The sequence below is a fragment of the Podarcis filfolensis genome (assembly GCF_964270895.1).
Source record: "Podarcis filfolensis genome assembly, chromosome: 8".
In the NCBI taxonomy this organism is placed as follows: domain Eukaryota; kingdom Metazoa; phylum Chordata; class Lepidosauria; order Squamata; family Lacertidae; genus Podarcis; species Podarcis filfolensis.
In genome coordinates this window covers 3,923,261-3,938,405 of record NC_139611.1, presented here as the reverse complement: position 1 = coordinate 3,938,405, position 15,145 = coordinate 3,923,261, and the positions used below count along the sequence as shown (strand labels likewise).

General features: G+C 46.3%; 1 protein-coding gene across 3 annotated transcripts in view; it reads right to left on the bottom strand.

The window, feature by feature from the left end:
* The window catches only part of LOC310769830 (tetraspanin-15-like), a 98,873-nt gene extending 85,356 nt beyond the window's left edge, over positions 1–13,517 (bottom strand). Inside the window, exon 1 of one of the 3 annotated variants that reach the window (XM_083629641.1) lies at positions 13,325–13,517. In XM_083629641.1, coding sequence (XP_083485767.1) covers positions 13,325–13,408 — 84 coding nt within the window. In that variant the 5' untranslated portion in view covers positions 13,409–13,517. The remainder of the gene's footprint in view (positions 1–13,324) is intronic. The other 2 variants (XM_083629640.1, XM_083629639.1) reach the window with 2 other exon arrangements.
* Between the last annotated feature and the right edge of the window lie 1,628 nt (positions 13,518–15,145).

Here is a 15,145-nt window from a genome sequence, read left to right as displayed (position 1 = left end):
CTGGTGCTCTGCCTTACATCTGTTCTGTGCAAGTTTTATTTTAAAGGACAAGAAAGAAAGAAAGAAAGAAAGAAAGAAAGAAAGAAAGAAAGAAAGAAAGAAAGTCTACATCTAACTTGTATGCATTTTGAATACACATACACCCAGCCCATTTCACATTTCACATACAAGTGTATGTGAAATATACATTTGTGTGCATCCTTTTTGCACACCAAAAGTGCACGGCAAATCCAGGTAAGTGCAAAATCTGGCTGGGAGCTGCATTCTAATCTGCAGGCAAGTTCAGAAGCATTGGATCAGCCTGATCTGCTGAAAGAAGTAGGCCCAAAAATGCCTCCTTCAGAACTCTGAGCCCTCATCTATATAAACTGCAGCACAATATATTCTAAAAAGTTGCACCAATTAAATCTGAAGGTGGAAGATGGGCAAAGTTACATTTTTTTTACATTCCCCTTAAGAAGAACAAGATATGAACTACCTGCAAGTGGAGATCTAACACAGAATGGAAGAGGCTGGGTTAAAAACTACCTTTCTACCTGCAAGGCTTAAAACCCCCCCAAAAAAAACCATGTATGGCAAAAGTTTATTCTCCCTTCTCACCTGACACAGACCACCCTAGCACCCTAGTCTGCTGCATGTGTAAACCAGTTCTAAGCTCCTACAGAGGTTTTAGTTAGACCCGGAGCAGTTGCCAGGGCATTACCACATTCACCTCTACATAGTTCCAGCCTTATTTCAAACCTCATGATATATCGAAATATTGTGACGTTTATCTGGTGATATATCGTGATACTGAAAACCAGGTATCGCCCAGCCCAATAACGCAACCAAGTTGATAAAGGGTATGGAAACCAAGCCTCATGAGGAGCGCCTGAGGGAGTTAGGGATGTTTAGCCTGGAGAAGATGGAGTATGATAGCCCTCTTCAAATATCTAAAGGGCTGTCCCATGGAAGATGGAGCATGCTTGTTCTCTGATGCTGCAGATGGTAGGACCCAAACCAATGTGTCAGGGAACTGACATCGGAGCCAAGAGTGGGGGTAGGGCTCTCCAACGATGCAGGAGAAGGGACCAGCAGGGAGAGAGAGAACACTTCCCTTGGGGAAGGAAATCGGCGTGACACCAGGAAGGAAGGGGAGCAGGGAAGGTCTTCGGAGAGAGGGCTCCAAGACTCTTCCACAGGGACCAGCGGGGAGAGCCCAGGACCTCCGCTGGCCACGCCCACTCTGCGCAGGAGACTTCTGCGCAGGGAGGCTAGGCGGAGACTTGGCGTCAAACAGCTTTTATGTTGGAAGAAGTTCAGGGAACGCCCACTGACGGATTCTGCCAGTGACTGAGACAGTCGCCTTGTAAGGGCTGTCAAATCAGGGAAAGGTTTAGCTACACCAACAGCTGGGAGCAGTTTGGAATTTATGCACAAGCAACCCCAATTCCCATTACACAATGGATTCAAATTACAAGAAAGGAAATTCCTACCAAACATTAGGAAGAACTTTCTGATCGTAAAAGCTGTTTGACAGTGGAACAAGCTTCCTTGGAAGGTGGTGGATTTTTCTTCATTGGAAGTTTTTAAGCAGAAATTGGATGGCCATCTGCCTGCAGGAGGTGGGACTAAATGGCCCTTGTGGTCTCCACAATTCTATGATTCAAATTCCCTTGTGCATGGAAATATCTCTTTACCTGTTCAGCACAAAATGAACCATGAAGCCTCCTCAACGTCAGGAACCACAGGGAAGCTTCTACATGCCAAATGTGCCTAGAAGCCCCTGCAGACTTCTGTGCTAAATATGCAAAGGTCTGAAGATGACTCTTGACATGCAGACGTGTTGGGGAGACATGGCCCCAAACCGCCACCCACTTTAAGCTGCCGGGTGTTCAGGCAAACACAATGGCTGTAACTCGGACCCATGCTAGGCTTGAGGGTGGGTGCTGCTGCCAGGATGGAGAGGCCACCTATCTGCCACATATCCACTAGGCGTCCAATCTGGTGGCTGCTTTGGGTTGGAGGAGGAAATTACTAGGAGTTTAGCTCAGTGAAGACCTTACTTGGAAAATAAATACAACCCAGGTAGTTAAGAAAGCCCAACAGAGACTCCATCTCCTCAGAGTATTGCGGAAGAATGATGTCAATCAACATTTGATGGTCTCCTTCTACCGGTCCACAATAGAAGGTGTCCTTTCATACTGCATCACAGTGTGGTATGCTGGTTTGACACCAACTGATAGGAAGTGCTTACAGAGGGTGATGAATACAGCACAGGATATTATGGGCTGTCCCGTGAATCCGCTGGATGAAATAGCGGAAGAACGTTGCCTCAGGAGAGTGAGGAAAATTCTCAGGGATGATTCACACCCTGGCCGGCACTTTCTTGATCTCCTGCCCTCAGGCAGAAGATATAGAAGCAGGATTAGTCGCACCAACAGGGTAAAGAACAGCTTCTCTCCGTGGGCTGCTAGGCTGCTAAATGAAAAGATAACAATAGGGCAACTGACTTTCGGGTTTGGTGGGTGCGTAAATGAGGGGAATTAAGACTAAGAGAGCTGAGTGGGGGGTGCTTGTGTAATCTCACTGTATACAAGTTGTACAAGTGACAATAAAGTATTTCAATTTCAATTTCAATCTCCACTAAGCATTCAATCTGGTGGCTGCTTTGGGTTGGACGAGGAAAAGCAAATGAGTTAGTTCTTGGTATGAGCTTTCGTGTGCATGCACACTTCTTAAGAAGTGTGCATGCACACGAAAGCTCATACCAAGAACTAACTTAGTTGGTCTTTAAGGTGCTACTGGAAGGAAAAAAAAAATTTTTTTTTGTTTTGACTATGGCAGACCAACACGGCTACCTATCTGTAACTGAAAAGCAAATGGAAAGACTTAATGGCTCAGTCCAGACCAAATGGCATGGGGCTCTGGTGACCTTGGGGCAAGGCAGCCTCCACTTCCGATTGTGGATGTCTAGGCTGGGGTATTCAACGTGGGCCAGGGGGTCCCAGGATCATATCTCACCTCAGCCACGAAGCTCACTATGTGGCCTTGGGACAGACAGGCCCACTCAGCCACATTTCCTGTGCAGGGTCATTGTGAAGGCAAGACTGACTGGGAGCCCCAACCCATCCACTCTGAAGCACCTTGGAGGGAGGGCCAAATGAAAACACAATGAGAAGAAAATGACTCTGAAGCTCATAGCTGGGGCTGGCTTGCTTCGTTTCCCACAAACCTCCTCCCTGCCTTAGATTTTCTACAGCGGAACTTTTCTACGATGTGAATTTAATTAGTGCTCGGCTGTCAGAAGAACGATTTGGAAGATGTTGCTTCTCCCGGCACACACTCCATTATACTACTCCTCATAAAAGTTTGCCAGTAAACCCTCCATAATTGCACAGCAGTTGCACAGAGATCTTCTTTTATGTATTGCGAACAGAAGTTGCAGCAGCCTTCCAAGGCAGGAGATATATCACATTCATGACAAGATGCAGGCCTGCAGCAGGTTTCAATTTCCCTTGTCGCAAAATGGCAACGTCTATGGAATTAACCAATCAACATCTACCTGGTTCTGGAAAGCCATCCTGTTTAGCAACCTGAGCTGTTGATGTTGCTGCTTGTCGTTCTCAAGTTTTGATTGTATCTGTTGTGTTTCTATGATATTGACAGCCATCTTAGGAGCCTATGCCCACCCAACGCTGGCACATAAATAATTTTATAAATAAAAATAAAACACAACTGTAAGGCTTATCCAAAAGCCCAGAATTCAGAATCATACGAACATTTTTTAAAAAACACTGTTAAAGTCACTAAAAAGTTGACTAACCCAAACTTCACAGTTGCTATTGAAAATCACTCAAGAAAAATTAAACTGTACATACCATTTTAAATGCATGATAACCAAGCATTGTGTGCCAGGGATGGAGAAGAGGAGTAAAGAAGAGAAGATAAGATGGATTTTTTTTTGCTGTCGGGGTCCTTGCTCTTAGTTAGCTGCATGGCAAGCAGCTGATTCAGCAGGTGAAGCTTTTCTGCCTCAAGGTCAGAAACAAGAGCTGTATCTGCTGAATTTCTGCCTGCCTCATAGGTCAGTGGGGAAACAACAGCTTGATGGCTTCCGACCATTAATATCAATAGAGCTAACACAATGCAGTAGCTCATATGTAGCTGATACAGCTGTTAAGAGTAGAATTATGTTCAAATGCCTTTTGCTCCAGTTACCTTCCATTCCAAGCAACTTCCTGGTTCACAGTTCAGTCTCTAGGCCACAACACAACACATATGCAGCCACTACAGATACTTTGCTGCATTCCTGAAGGAAATGCAAACCAACCTTGCAGAGCTCTGTACAGATGGGACCAGGGCTGGGGGTAGTGAAGTGAGCTATCCACGTTCTCAGCTTCCCAGTTTGATGGATTGCCTCTATTTCTTTCTGAATACACATGTGCACACATGCATTCTCCCTCACCCTCAGTATTTAACTCTGGCAATCTCAAATGGTTTTTTAAAAGCCTTTCCTGACAACCGCTCACAAGCTCTTTAGCCACCTTCCTTGCTTTCAAGCAGCAGCAATTAAGACAAGGGGCAGGAGGGTTTGCTCTCCAGGCATCTCCACTCATTGGAAATGCTGCAGCTTAAAGTTGCCCGCAAGCACAAGTGGATCCATTGCCTCACAGGAAAGTCCTCTTCTTGAACGCTACAGGCCTGCCCAAAGTTTTCCTAACCCTAACCCAAGAATTAAGCAGCATTATATAATAATCAGCAACAGTCATCTGTGAAGAGGAGAAAGCAAGCAAGTTCCTTCCCACAGCGCCTGCATGGGGTCATTCCTCTCCTCCTTAATAATAATAATAAAACCAGGGTGGATTTGATTTAAATCAAATCAATTTAAATCACAATTTAAATCACTAGTCAGTAAGACTTGATTTAAATCTTTGTCTTTCTTTTTTTACAGAAAGACTCATTCTTGTTGGTGTAATCTTAATATTTACAACCAGATCAAGGTTTCATTTTTGGAATAATGAATTTTCAGAGTAGTTTCTACAGTTATATCAAAAATTACTGATTTGGCTATACTGTTAGAAATACATAGACAGATAATTATGAAATTATTGTAAGGTTTAATAAGTTAACTCTTTGTATTTGGACAACTTTTCTGCTGTACTTTGTTGGCAGGAGAAAAATAATCACTTCCTTAATAACAATATAAACAATTTATTTAACAAAAACAAAAACATTATAGCATATGTATCCATATTTGTTAACTGATGTGGTTAAACGTTTTTTTAAAAAAAAACAAACAAACCTTAGACCGAGTTTTAGCACACATGAAAAACGTAAAAGAAATCCTTTTTTCCTGATGAATAGCCTTTGGAGTATAATGTAACTTTAATAGAAAACTATCTTTAGAAAGATTTTCCCTCCAAAAGCATTTTATTTTAAAAATCCAATTTAAATTTTAAAAAATCTGATTTAAATAAAAAAATCCGATTTTTTTTATTTTATTTTTTCTAAAAAATCATTGATTTTTATCCACCCTGAATAAAACCTTACCCCTTCTTAGGGATGAGCAAATATGTAATTTTCAATTTCTCATTCTTCCAGTCTTAAGTCCAGCCTTCCACATTGCCACACCAGTTAGCAATCGTACAGCACAGTCACATCTTAGGCAACGGTTCTGTCCAAGAACCATATATGCCATATATGCAGAAACGCATATACATATACACAAACTGCCCCTTTGGAACTGCCCCTGCACGAGCATCCCCAGCCTTACAGAGCCAGCGTGCTGACACACACACACACCCCAGCAAGGCAGACAGCTTTAAAGCATTTTTCATGCTGGGTTTGCTGGGATAGAGAATCAATATGAATCTGCTTGGGCACTAGCCAGCGTTGCCTCTGGCACATCTGAACAGACACCAGCTGTAGTAGATAGCGGAACATTGACTGCTGGCTTCTTCACAGGTGCACCTCCATGAACAAGCTGTGTGGGTTTTAGGTAATATCGCAGCTACAGAGACTTGTTTGTTAAATATGGTGCACTTGACCAACATTTGACTCTGCTTGATGTTCCCGATCCCTATCTGTGGCTCCTGGTTACCTCCACAATGTAACCTGGACCCTGACAAACCACTTGTTGTAACCAGAATCCTGCACCACCCACAGAAGCTGCTGAGCAGATCTTGCCCACCTTGGTTTGCCTATTGCACAACCATGGCCGTGAAGTTTTGGCTAACACACACTTGGCTATTTCTTGACTGGTGGTTTGAATGACAAACGTGAAACAGAGGTAAAAACAGAGCTGGTGCCACAGCTAGGAAAGCTCCTGAGCCAGTGTGGTGCAGCCAGTGTGGAGAGCCAGTGTGGTGTAGTGGTTAAGAGCGGTAGACTCGTAATCTGGGGAACCGGGTTCGCGTCTCCGCTCCTCCACATGCAGCTGCTGGGTGACCTTGGGTCAGTCACACTTCTCTGAAGTCTCTCAGCCCCACTCACCTCACAGAGTGTTTGTTGTGGGGGACGAAGGGAAAGGAGAATGTTAGCCACTTTGAGACTCCTTAAAGGGAGTGAAAGGCGGGATATCAAATCCAAACTCTTCTTCTTCTTCTTCTGAGCTGTTGGGAAATTCCAATGGGGAGTTATAGAAAACAAATGGACTTACACACAAGTCCATTCACTGGTGGCCTCAAGCACTGCAAACCATCTCGGCCTCAACTCTACAGAGGGTGATGACGACGCTGACCTACAGGTTTGCTGGATGGATAAGCATCTTAAGTACATAGAGCTTTTAGGGAAGAAAGCCATTACTGAAAGTACCTATGATAATTAGGGTGATTCTATGAGATGTAAACAATGTTAATGTCCATTGGGATCGCTGGTCCACTTATAGGCATTATGGATTGAAAGTTTCAGAATGCTAAATTATATTTTGCCTAATATTCACACTATAGATGCTTACTAATTGATTAAATTTATATAGTGTAGAATTTCACTTTCTGCTGGTTGTGTTTATTATATTTAAACAGAAGAGGGAAGCAAAAAACCCATCGCATCCTCCGAAAAGATCCTTTTCACTGTCCTGTCAACTGCACACACACACACACACACACACAACAATCACCAGGAAAATGAAATTCCAAGGTAACAGAATGCAAATGAAGTTCTCTGTGCAACAGTGCCCCACTGACCATGCTGAACTGCTCAAAACCACTGTGCAAACCACCTGCGGAACAGAGAGCATGTTTACATGATCAGAGGCTTATGTGGAACTTTCTTCCCTTAATGCTATTCCATGCCAGTGTTTGATAATCTGCAGTAAAACAGATGTTTGTTCAATTGGCATCTCTGTTTTCTGTGAGAGCTAATACAGCATTCTGCCATTATGTGGTGAGCATGTGTACACACACGTGTGGGGTTTGTGCCTACATGTGTGGATGCTAGAGACAGTGGACACAGGGTGGACAAAGACACTTTGGTGATGCCCACTTTTAGATTGTTGCTTTTTGAACAGTGGCCAGCAGCAGTATGGAACAACTGATTGGTTCAAAATTGGGAAAGGAGTACGACAAGGCTGTATATTGTCTCCCTGCTTATTTAACTTATATGCAGAATTCATCATGCGAAAGGCTGGGCTGGATGAATCCCTAGCCGGAATTAAGATTGCTGGAAGAAATATCAACAACCTCAGATATGCAGATGACACAACCTTGATGGCAGAAAGTGAGGAGGAATTAAAGAACATTTTAATGAGGGTGAAAGAGGAGAGCGCAAAATATGGTCTGAAGCTCAACATCAAAAAAACGAAGATCATGGCCACTGGGCCCATCACCTCCTGGCAAACAGAAGGGGAAGAAATGGAGGCAGTGAGAGATTTTACTTTCTTGGGCTCCACGATCACTGCAGATGGTGACAGCAGTCATGAAATTAAAAGACGCCTGCTTCTTGGGAGAAAAGCAATGACAAACCTAGACAGCATCTTAAAAAGCAGAGACATCACCTTGCCGACAAAGGTCCGTATAGTTAAAGCTATGGTTTTCCCAGTAGTTATGTATGGAAGTGAGAGCTGGACCATAAAGAAGGCCGATCGCCGAAGAATTGATGCCTTTGAATTATGGTGCTGGAGGAGACTCTTGAGAGTCGCATGGATGGCAAGAAGATCAAACCTATCCATTCTTAGGGAAACCAGCACTGAGTTCTCACTGGAAGGACAGATCCTGAAGCTGAGGCTCCAATACTTTGGCTACCTCATGAGAAGACTCCCTGAAAAAGACCCTGATGTTGGGAAAGATGGAGGGCACAAGGAGAAGGGGACGACAGAGGATGAGATGGTTGGATGGTGTTCTTGAAGCTACCAGCATGAGTTTGACCAAACTGCGGGAGGCAGTGGAAGACAGGAGTGCCTGGCGTGCTCTGGTCCAGGGGTCACGAAGAGACGGACACGACTAAACGACTAAACAGCAGCAGCTGTAGTTAGCCACCTAGGTTCTAAATACTTCTCTGCTGCAGTTTCTCACCACATTGAATCCTCAGAATCACTTTGTCCAATAAAGCAGATCCATGCCATTATTCACGAAGTCACAGAATGTGAATGTTACAAAGCCAGCTGAGAGAGAAAAGGCACCTTGACACGTTCCAAAGTACAGATAGCTTCTGCAGGTAACCAATCAGGCAGTGAAACAGGCCCATGTATCCGTGGTACAACATCATTCTCATTTACTTCTACTAAAGGATTCAATAAGACTGAATGGGACCTGACTAGAATTTTCTCTTGAGGCAATACATTCCTCATGGAGCAGATTTCAACATTCAACTAAAGCTCAAGGTACAAGTAGAATTATTAGGAGCGATCACAAAGAAGTACAGCATTTACTCAAAGGCTTCTGTTCCACTCCTTACCCGCATCCTTTCATGAAGTTCATGCAGACAAGCCTGTCATACTATTAAGCTTTGTACTATTAACAAAAGCTTCTTTGTCACCCATCCATATCAAGCAGTGACATGAATAACGGCATACAGCTGGTTTTACTGAACAGCGAGCTTCCGAAGAATACCTCACTCTTGCAAGAAACAAGAGACTTGCAATTTACAGAGAAATGTTCAGAGGCGGCCTTCTTGACAAGGAGGGCACGACACCAGTTACTCTACATACCACTACCAGCTCACCTCCAAAGTTTTTACAGTCTCAACCAGCAGTGGACTGATTTATAACTGAAGTGATCAGCCGGCAGGCGTGAAGCCGCCTCTGTGCCTGGACTGAACCACTTCAGTTTGCAGGGGAACAAATGCGTGTTTGGATACACTCTACTTGTGGGCATCCCATGGGCATCTGGTTGACTGTGGGAACAGAGCACTGGCCTGAGTGGGCTCTTCTAGTGCTCTTATGCTCATCTGCATGAGACAAGCAGGTCAGGGAGAAAGACTAGCCTATCCGCCTTCCAAAATGCTCACTTCCTCAATTTGTACCCATGGTGGCTGGAGTTAATGGGAGTCGTAATCCAAAGCATCTGGGGGGCACCAGGCTGCCTGAATTACACCAACCTTGCAAAGGTGGGGCAGTTAAACTAGCAGGAAAAAAGCAGGGAGGGCAGGTCCACCTTCCAGTCCAGAAGCCAAGGAGGTGATGAGCCTCAACAGCTTCTGAAGGAAACAAGCTTGCTCAGCACCTCTTGATAGAGTCACCTCCCTGCCTCTTCAGCCCTACCAGACCCATCAGACAAAGGAAGATGTGATGTCCCCACTGTGGAAGGACGTGTGGATCCAGAACTGGGCTCCACAGTCACTTACAGACTCATTGTTAAAACCGTGTTTATGGAAGACAATCTTACTCGGCTACGAGTGATCGCCAAAGAAGGAGAAGGAGAGGCCAAGTGCTTTAGCCCAGTGCTCCCTTGTTAATTTATGGAATAGTCCAGATTACTTCTTGATTTATGGAGGAACAGCTGGAGGGGCTCAAACCTATGGGGAGCCATGACCCTTCTCCATCTGGAATCCCTGATGTGCAGCCCTCATCCGTAGGGCCATCAGCAAAGGGCAACCAAAGGGCAACCAAAAGGAGGAAGAGGATGGAAAGACTCCCCAATGAAGAAAGGTTGAAGCATTTGGGACACTTTAGAGAAAAGGTGAGTAAGAGGTGACATGAAATAAGTTTTTAAAACTATGCATGGCATGGAGAAAGTGGAGAGAGCAAAGTTCTGCTCCCACTCTTGCAACATTAGAAATTGGGGACATCCAACAAAGCTGAACGTTGGGAAGTTCAGGGCAGATACAACCAAGTTCTCCTTCATGCAGCACAGAGTTAAACTATAGACCTCACTCCCTCAGGATGGCCACCAACTTAAATGGCTTTAAGGGCTATCCGTGGCTGAAGCCGGGATGACTATGCTCTGTTCCCACAGATGGAGGAAGTAATGCTTCCAAAACCACAAGAGGGGACAGTGCTTGGGTCCTGCTTGTGGGTTTCCACAGGTACCTGGTTAGCCACCACGAGAACAGGGTGCTGGACTAGATGGGCTCTTGGCTTGATTACTTTCTTATGTTCAGTGAGGAGGAAAATGCACTCCACACCTGATCAGAGGCCCTTTATCCTTTGCCCTGGCATTGAAACTGACACCGGGGGCAGAGGCAGAGAAAGGTGGGTGCAGTGGGTGTGGTCCACCCCAGGTGCCATCCCCGAGGTGGGGTGACATCACCACCCCGCCCCCAACACTTGCCGCTGTTGGCGCACCCCCAGGAGGCTCACAGCGGTCGGCGTACCCCGCGGGATGCGCCCCCCGCATCCCTGGGACGCTTGCCCCACCTCCACAGGCAGCTAGCCCCGCCCCCGGGTGCATGCTGCTCCAGGTGTGGGAGCAGCTAGCTCCACCTCTGACCGGGGATAAACCTTGGTAAAATTCGAGTGCAAATTAGATCCTGGACTTTCTTTACCAAAATCTTTGGCAAAGAAAATTCCCTTCTTTTGATAGCTCCAGTTGCCAGAAGGAGGTGTACAAGACACCATCCAACCACCTTAGGGACTCCACTCTGATTTGCATTACGTGAAGCAAAACTCAATGTTGCAGTATGGTCTGAACATACACAAAGTTAGGCATGATTTTCTCAGCCAGTCTGTCGTTCTTCCCCAACAACTGGTACTCAGGATACTGCCCCTGTACACAGTTCCTTTTAGCAAAAAGCCCCATGAATTTTAAAACTTTTTCAAGCTCTCTAAGCCAGTGGCCATCAACACAGCTTAAGGCGGCAAATTCCACAAGTTATTTATGTATTGTCTGAAGAGGGACTGGTAGTTACACCATTGCGTTAATCACAGTTCCCTAGGCAAGGTGTGGCTGTTCTCCCACAAGTGCACACATGTTCAGTCAGAGGCTCAACTGCCTAAGAATCAGTCTAAGCTTTTTCCTGCCAGCCTTGACTGGGGTTTTTTGTTTACCTGTGTGGGGACCTGGAGATCTGAGTCATGACCAAACTGCATTTTTACTGGAGATTACATTGGTGCATTTTATTATGGTACCCTCTCTGATATCACATGGTGATGAAAGGCGAATTAGAAAATACATTAAATAAATAAAAATAAAAATGAGCAGCTTTCCTTATAATGAGCTGGGAAAATGTGTTAGTGGAGGGGGTGAATCTGTGGCCAGCAGATCAAAGAGTAACTCATTTATTACAAAATACATTTTTTGTGGACGTGCAGGGTTATCCTGAGTTGCAGGAATATATGCACACACCAGTACAGTGGTACCTCTGGATGTGAATGGGATCCATTCCGGAGCCCCGTTTGCATCCTGAAGCGAACGTAACACACAACTGTGCGTCTGCGTGTGCGGCATTTCGCCGCTTCCGCGCATGACATCATTTTGAGCGTCTGCGCATGCACAAGCAGAGAAACCCGGAAGTAACGCACTCCGTTACTTCCTGGTCACCGCGGAGCACAACCCGAAAATGCTTAACTTGAAGCGTATTCAGAATGCAGAGGTAGAGCATGCAGAAGGTGCCTACACTTCACAGGGAGGGCTGGAATAGAAGTAGCGCCACTTCAGGCGAGCGTGGACAGTGCTGTGCTAAACACACCCAGTGGTCCACTTTGGGGTGTTCACATCAGCATCTTGAAATGCAGGGAGGTTATTTCCTCCTGCTGTGTTTCAAGCCACATCTGCATGGCACTGTTCACATCAGAGAAGGGGTGGGCAAGTATTCACTGGGTGCACATGAGCTTTTTTGTTCCCCTGGCCTTGCAACGCCCGCCCCCCCAATCCTATTCAATAAGCTATCATCTGCATAAGCAGGACAGCTGTTAGGGTATGTTCAGATTACAGTGGTACCTCAGGTTACATACGCTTCAGGTTACAGACTCCGCTAACCCAGAAATATTACTTCGGGTTAAGAACTTTGCTTCAGGATGAGAACAGAAATCGCGCGGCGGCAGCTGGAGGCCCCATTAGCTAAAGTGGTGCTTCAGGTTAAGAACAGTTTCAGGTTAAGAACGGACCTCCGGAACAAATTAAGTACTTAACCTGAGGTACCACTGTACTGCTTATTCCACATACAGTTTTCTAGTTAGATTGCACCTGGGGTTTTTTTTTGGGGGGGGGGGTTTGAGGAGAAACCACATCAGGCAGCCGTATTTTCCAAGAAGCAACAGGATCCTTCTGGATTGTGGCTAATGTCGTGTAAATGCAGCCGCCCAAAACATTCCTGTTTATATCTTTCTCATAAAGAGCTCAAACTGGTGATACTTAATTCTCCTCCTCCCCATTTTATCCTCACAACAACCCTGTGAGGTGGGCAGGGAGTGACTGGCCCAAAGGGAGCTTCATGCCAGGAGGGGAATTCGCCAATAACACAGAACGTGGACATATTTCTGCTTCAGTTTATTGCTGATTTTGATCTTTTAAAAATGTTTCCAATGGCTGCTAACCGTTTCTACCAATCATGTTATCGTTTTATTCTTGTCTGCAAAACAACCCAACAGTATATAATTCTAAATAACAGAGAAAATCAACGCGGCTTCCAAGCCTGCCGTGGGAACGCACTGGCTGCGGGCGGTCCGAGGCCGCTTCTTTTCCTCCGTTCCCACACGGCGGGGGCCGAGGGGGGAGCAGCGGCGCCGGAGGCCCGCAAAGACGATGCTCGGAGATGCAGAGTCCAGAAACCAAACCCCCGGGGGCTGAGAGGCGGCGGCGGCGGCGGGGGGCGCCTATACAGCTGCAGGCTGCAATGGAGGAGCGGGCTGCCCGAGACAAAGGGCTGGGTTTGGTCCCCGCCCGGCCCTGGGGAGCCACGAGGCGGCGGAGGAGGAGGAGGAGGAGGAGGGCGAGAGCCGCCCGGAGCCCGGCGCCGAGTCACCTACCGAGAAGAGGGTGGCGTAGGCCGAGAGCGCGAACTTGAGGCAGTAGTAGCAGACCAGCGAGTCTCGCCAGCCCTCGCCGCCCATGGCTCCGCCGGCGCGCCTTTCCGGGGGAGGCCGGCCAGCGGCGCGCCTCCATCCAGCCGGGAAAGGGACCTGGGTCGCCGCCGCCTCGCCCCCTCGCCCCCTCCCGCACCTGCCGCTCCACTTTCTCTTTCGGCTCGGCAGCGGCGCGCCCCGCCCACTTCCGCCCCGCAAAAGTGAAAGCAGTGAAAGGGCCCGGCGCGGCGGGTCCCTGGGCTCCCTTGCGCCCTTAAGGCGCTGCGTCGGCGCTGCCCGGCAAAATAGGCGCAGAGGGAGAAGGACCGGCAGCTTCTCTCCCCGTGAAGCGCACACAAAAATCAAGTTGTGTTTTGTGCCCTCTGGAACTTTCCCGGGTTGCCTGCGTTTAGCATTTCAATGTTGACACCACCACAACAGTGTTTCAGCTACACTTTTATGCAGGTTCTGCTGGCAGGCGCAAATTTGTGACGCGCTCTGCACTTCACGTGTAGATGTCCAGAGAAAAATGTCTGAATGTGAATGGCTCCATAGAGCAAAGGGCTTTACGTTGGAGGCTGTCTGGGATGGTATTAGCTATGTTCCTTCCTGATGGGAAAATTCCCACTAGAAGGCCACAGAATTATCTTCAAGCAGCAGGTGAATACAATGTATCAGTTGAAGATGGTTGCAAAAAGTCTGTGTTAGAACAGCCACATCTTCCTATTTGCACTTTTGTCTCTCGCGTTTTGCATACGCTCTGGAATGAGATTGGCCTTCCAATAAATTGAATCTGATGTCTTTCATTTACTTCTATCCGTGCAACGTTTTTCTTTGCCTTGCTCAATCTGTTTCAACGACCAGCACATATTTCCTGGGTTCATAGTTACATAAGAAGCTGCCTTCTAGCAAGTCAGACCATGATCCTTAAAGCTCAGTGTCATTTGCTGAGTGGCTAAATCAGCAAAATGCTAAAGCCCTGAGCTATGTCAGCTTTAAGGGGCCCCATAGCACTGCCCTCCCTAAAATGTGCAAGAAAGGACAATGAAAATAGCAACTGAATGGCAAGAATGATCTAGCTGTGGGAGATAGATAGATAGAGGGAGGGAGAGATTTAAAAATGCAATATGACAAATGATTGTGAAGCCATTAGATATTTATTTCTCCTATCAGAGCAATAATGCCTGTTTTAGAGCCTATTTTCCCTGTTTTTTACTTTTTATTTTTTAAATGAATCATGGTAAGGCTTTCAGGGAGGAGGTGTATTTAGATGCCTTTCATAGTCTGATGGCCTAAACAATAGATTATTTAGCTTTCCCATAACTGGCAGTAACTGCAGAGGGTCCTGGGACAGAGGTCCTTCCGAGCCCAACTTGGAGATTCTACAGCTAGCCTGGCACCTTCTGCATGCCAAGCAAGGCACCCTCCACCAAGATTTGCCCCTGGACTTTTCCACTGCAGGAAACAAGGCATTGGTAGTACTGAGTATGCTGCAAAGGCATGAGAAACTCAGATTCCATTTTTTATGTATATGTCAGGTTCTCTAACAAATCAGAACTGGTTAAAGAACACGAAGCAGAAAGCAGTAATAAACAAACATTTCTCATAATGCAGGTGTGTACCTTCAGCAGTCAGTATTGCAACCTGGGCTTTTCAACATAGAATCATAGAATCACAGAGTTGGAAGGGACTCCAAGGGTCATCTAGTCCAACCTCCTGAAATGCAGGAAACTCAGCTAAAGGATCCATGGCAGATGGCCATCCAACCTCTGCTTAAAAACCTCC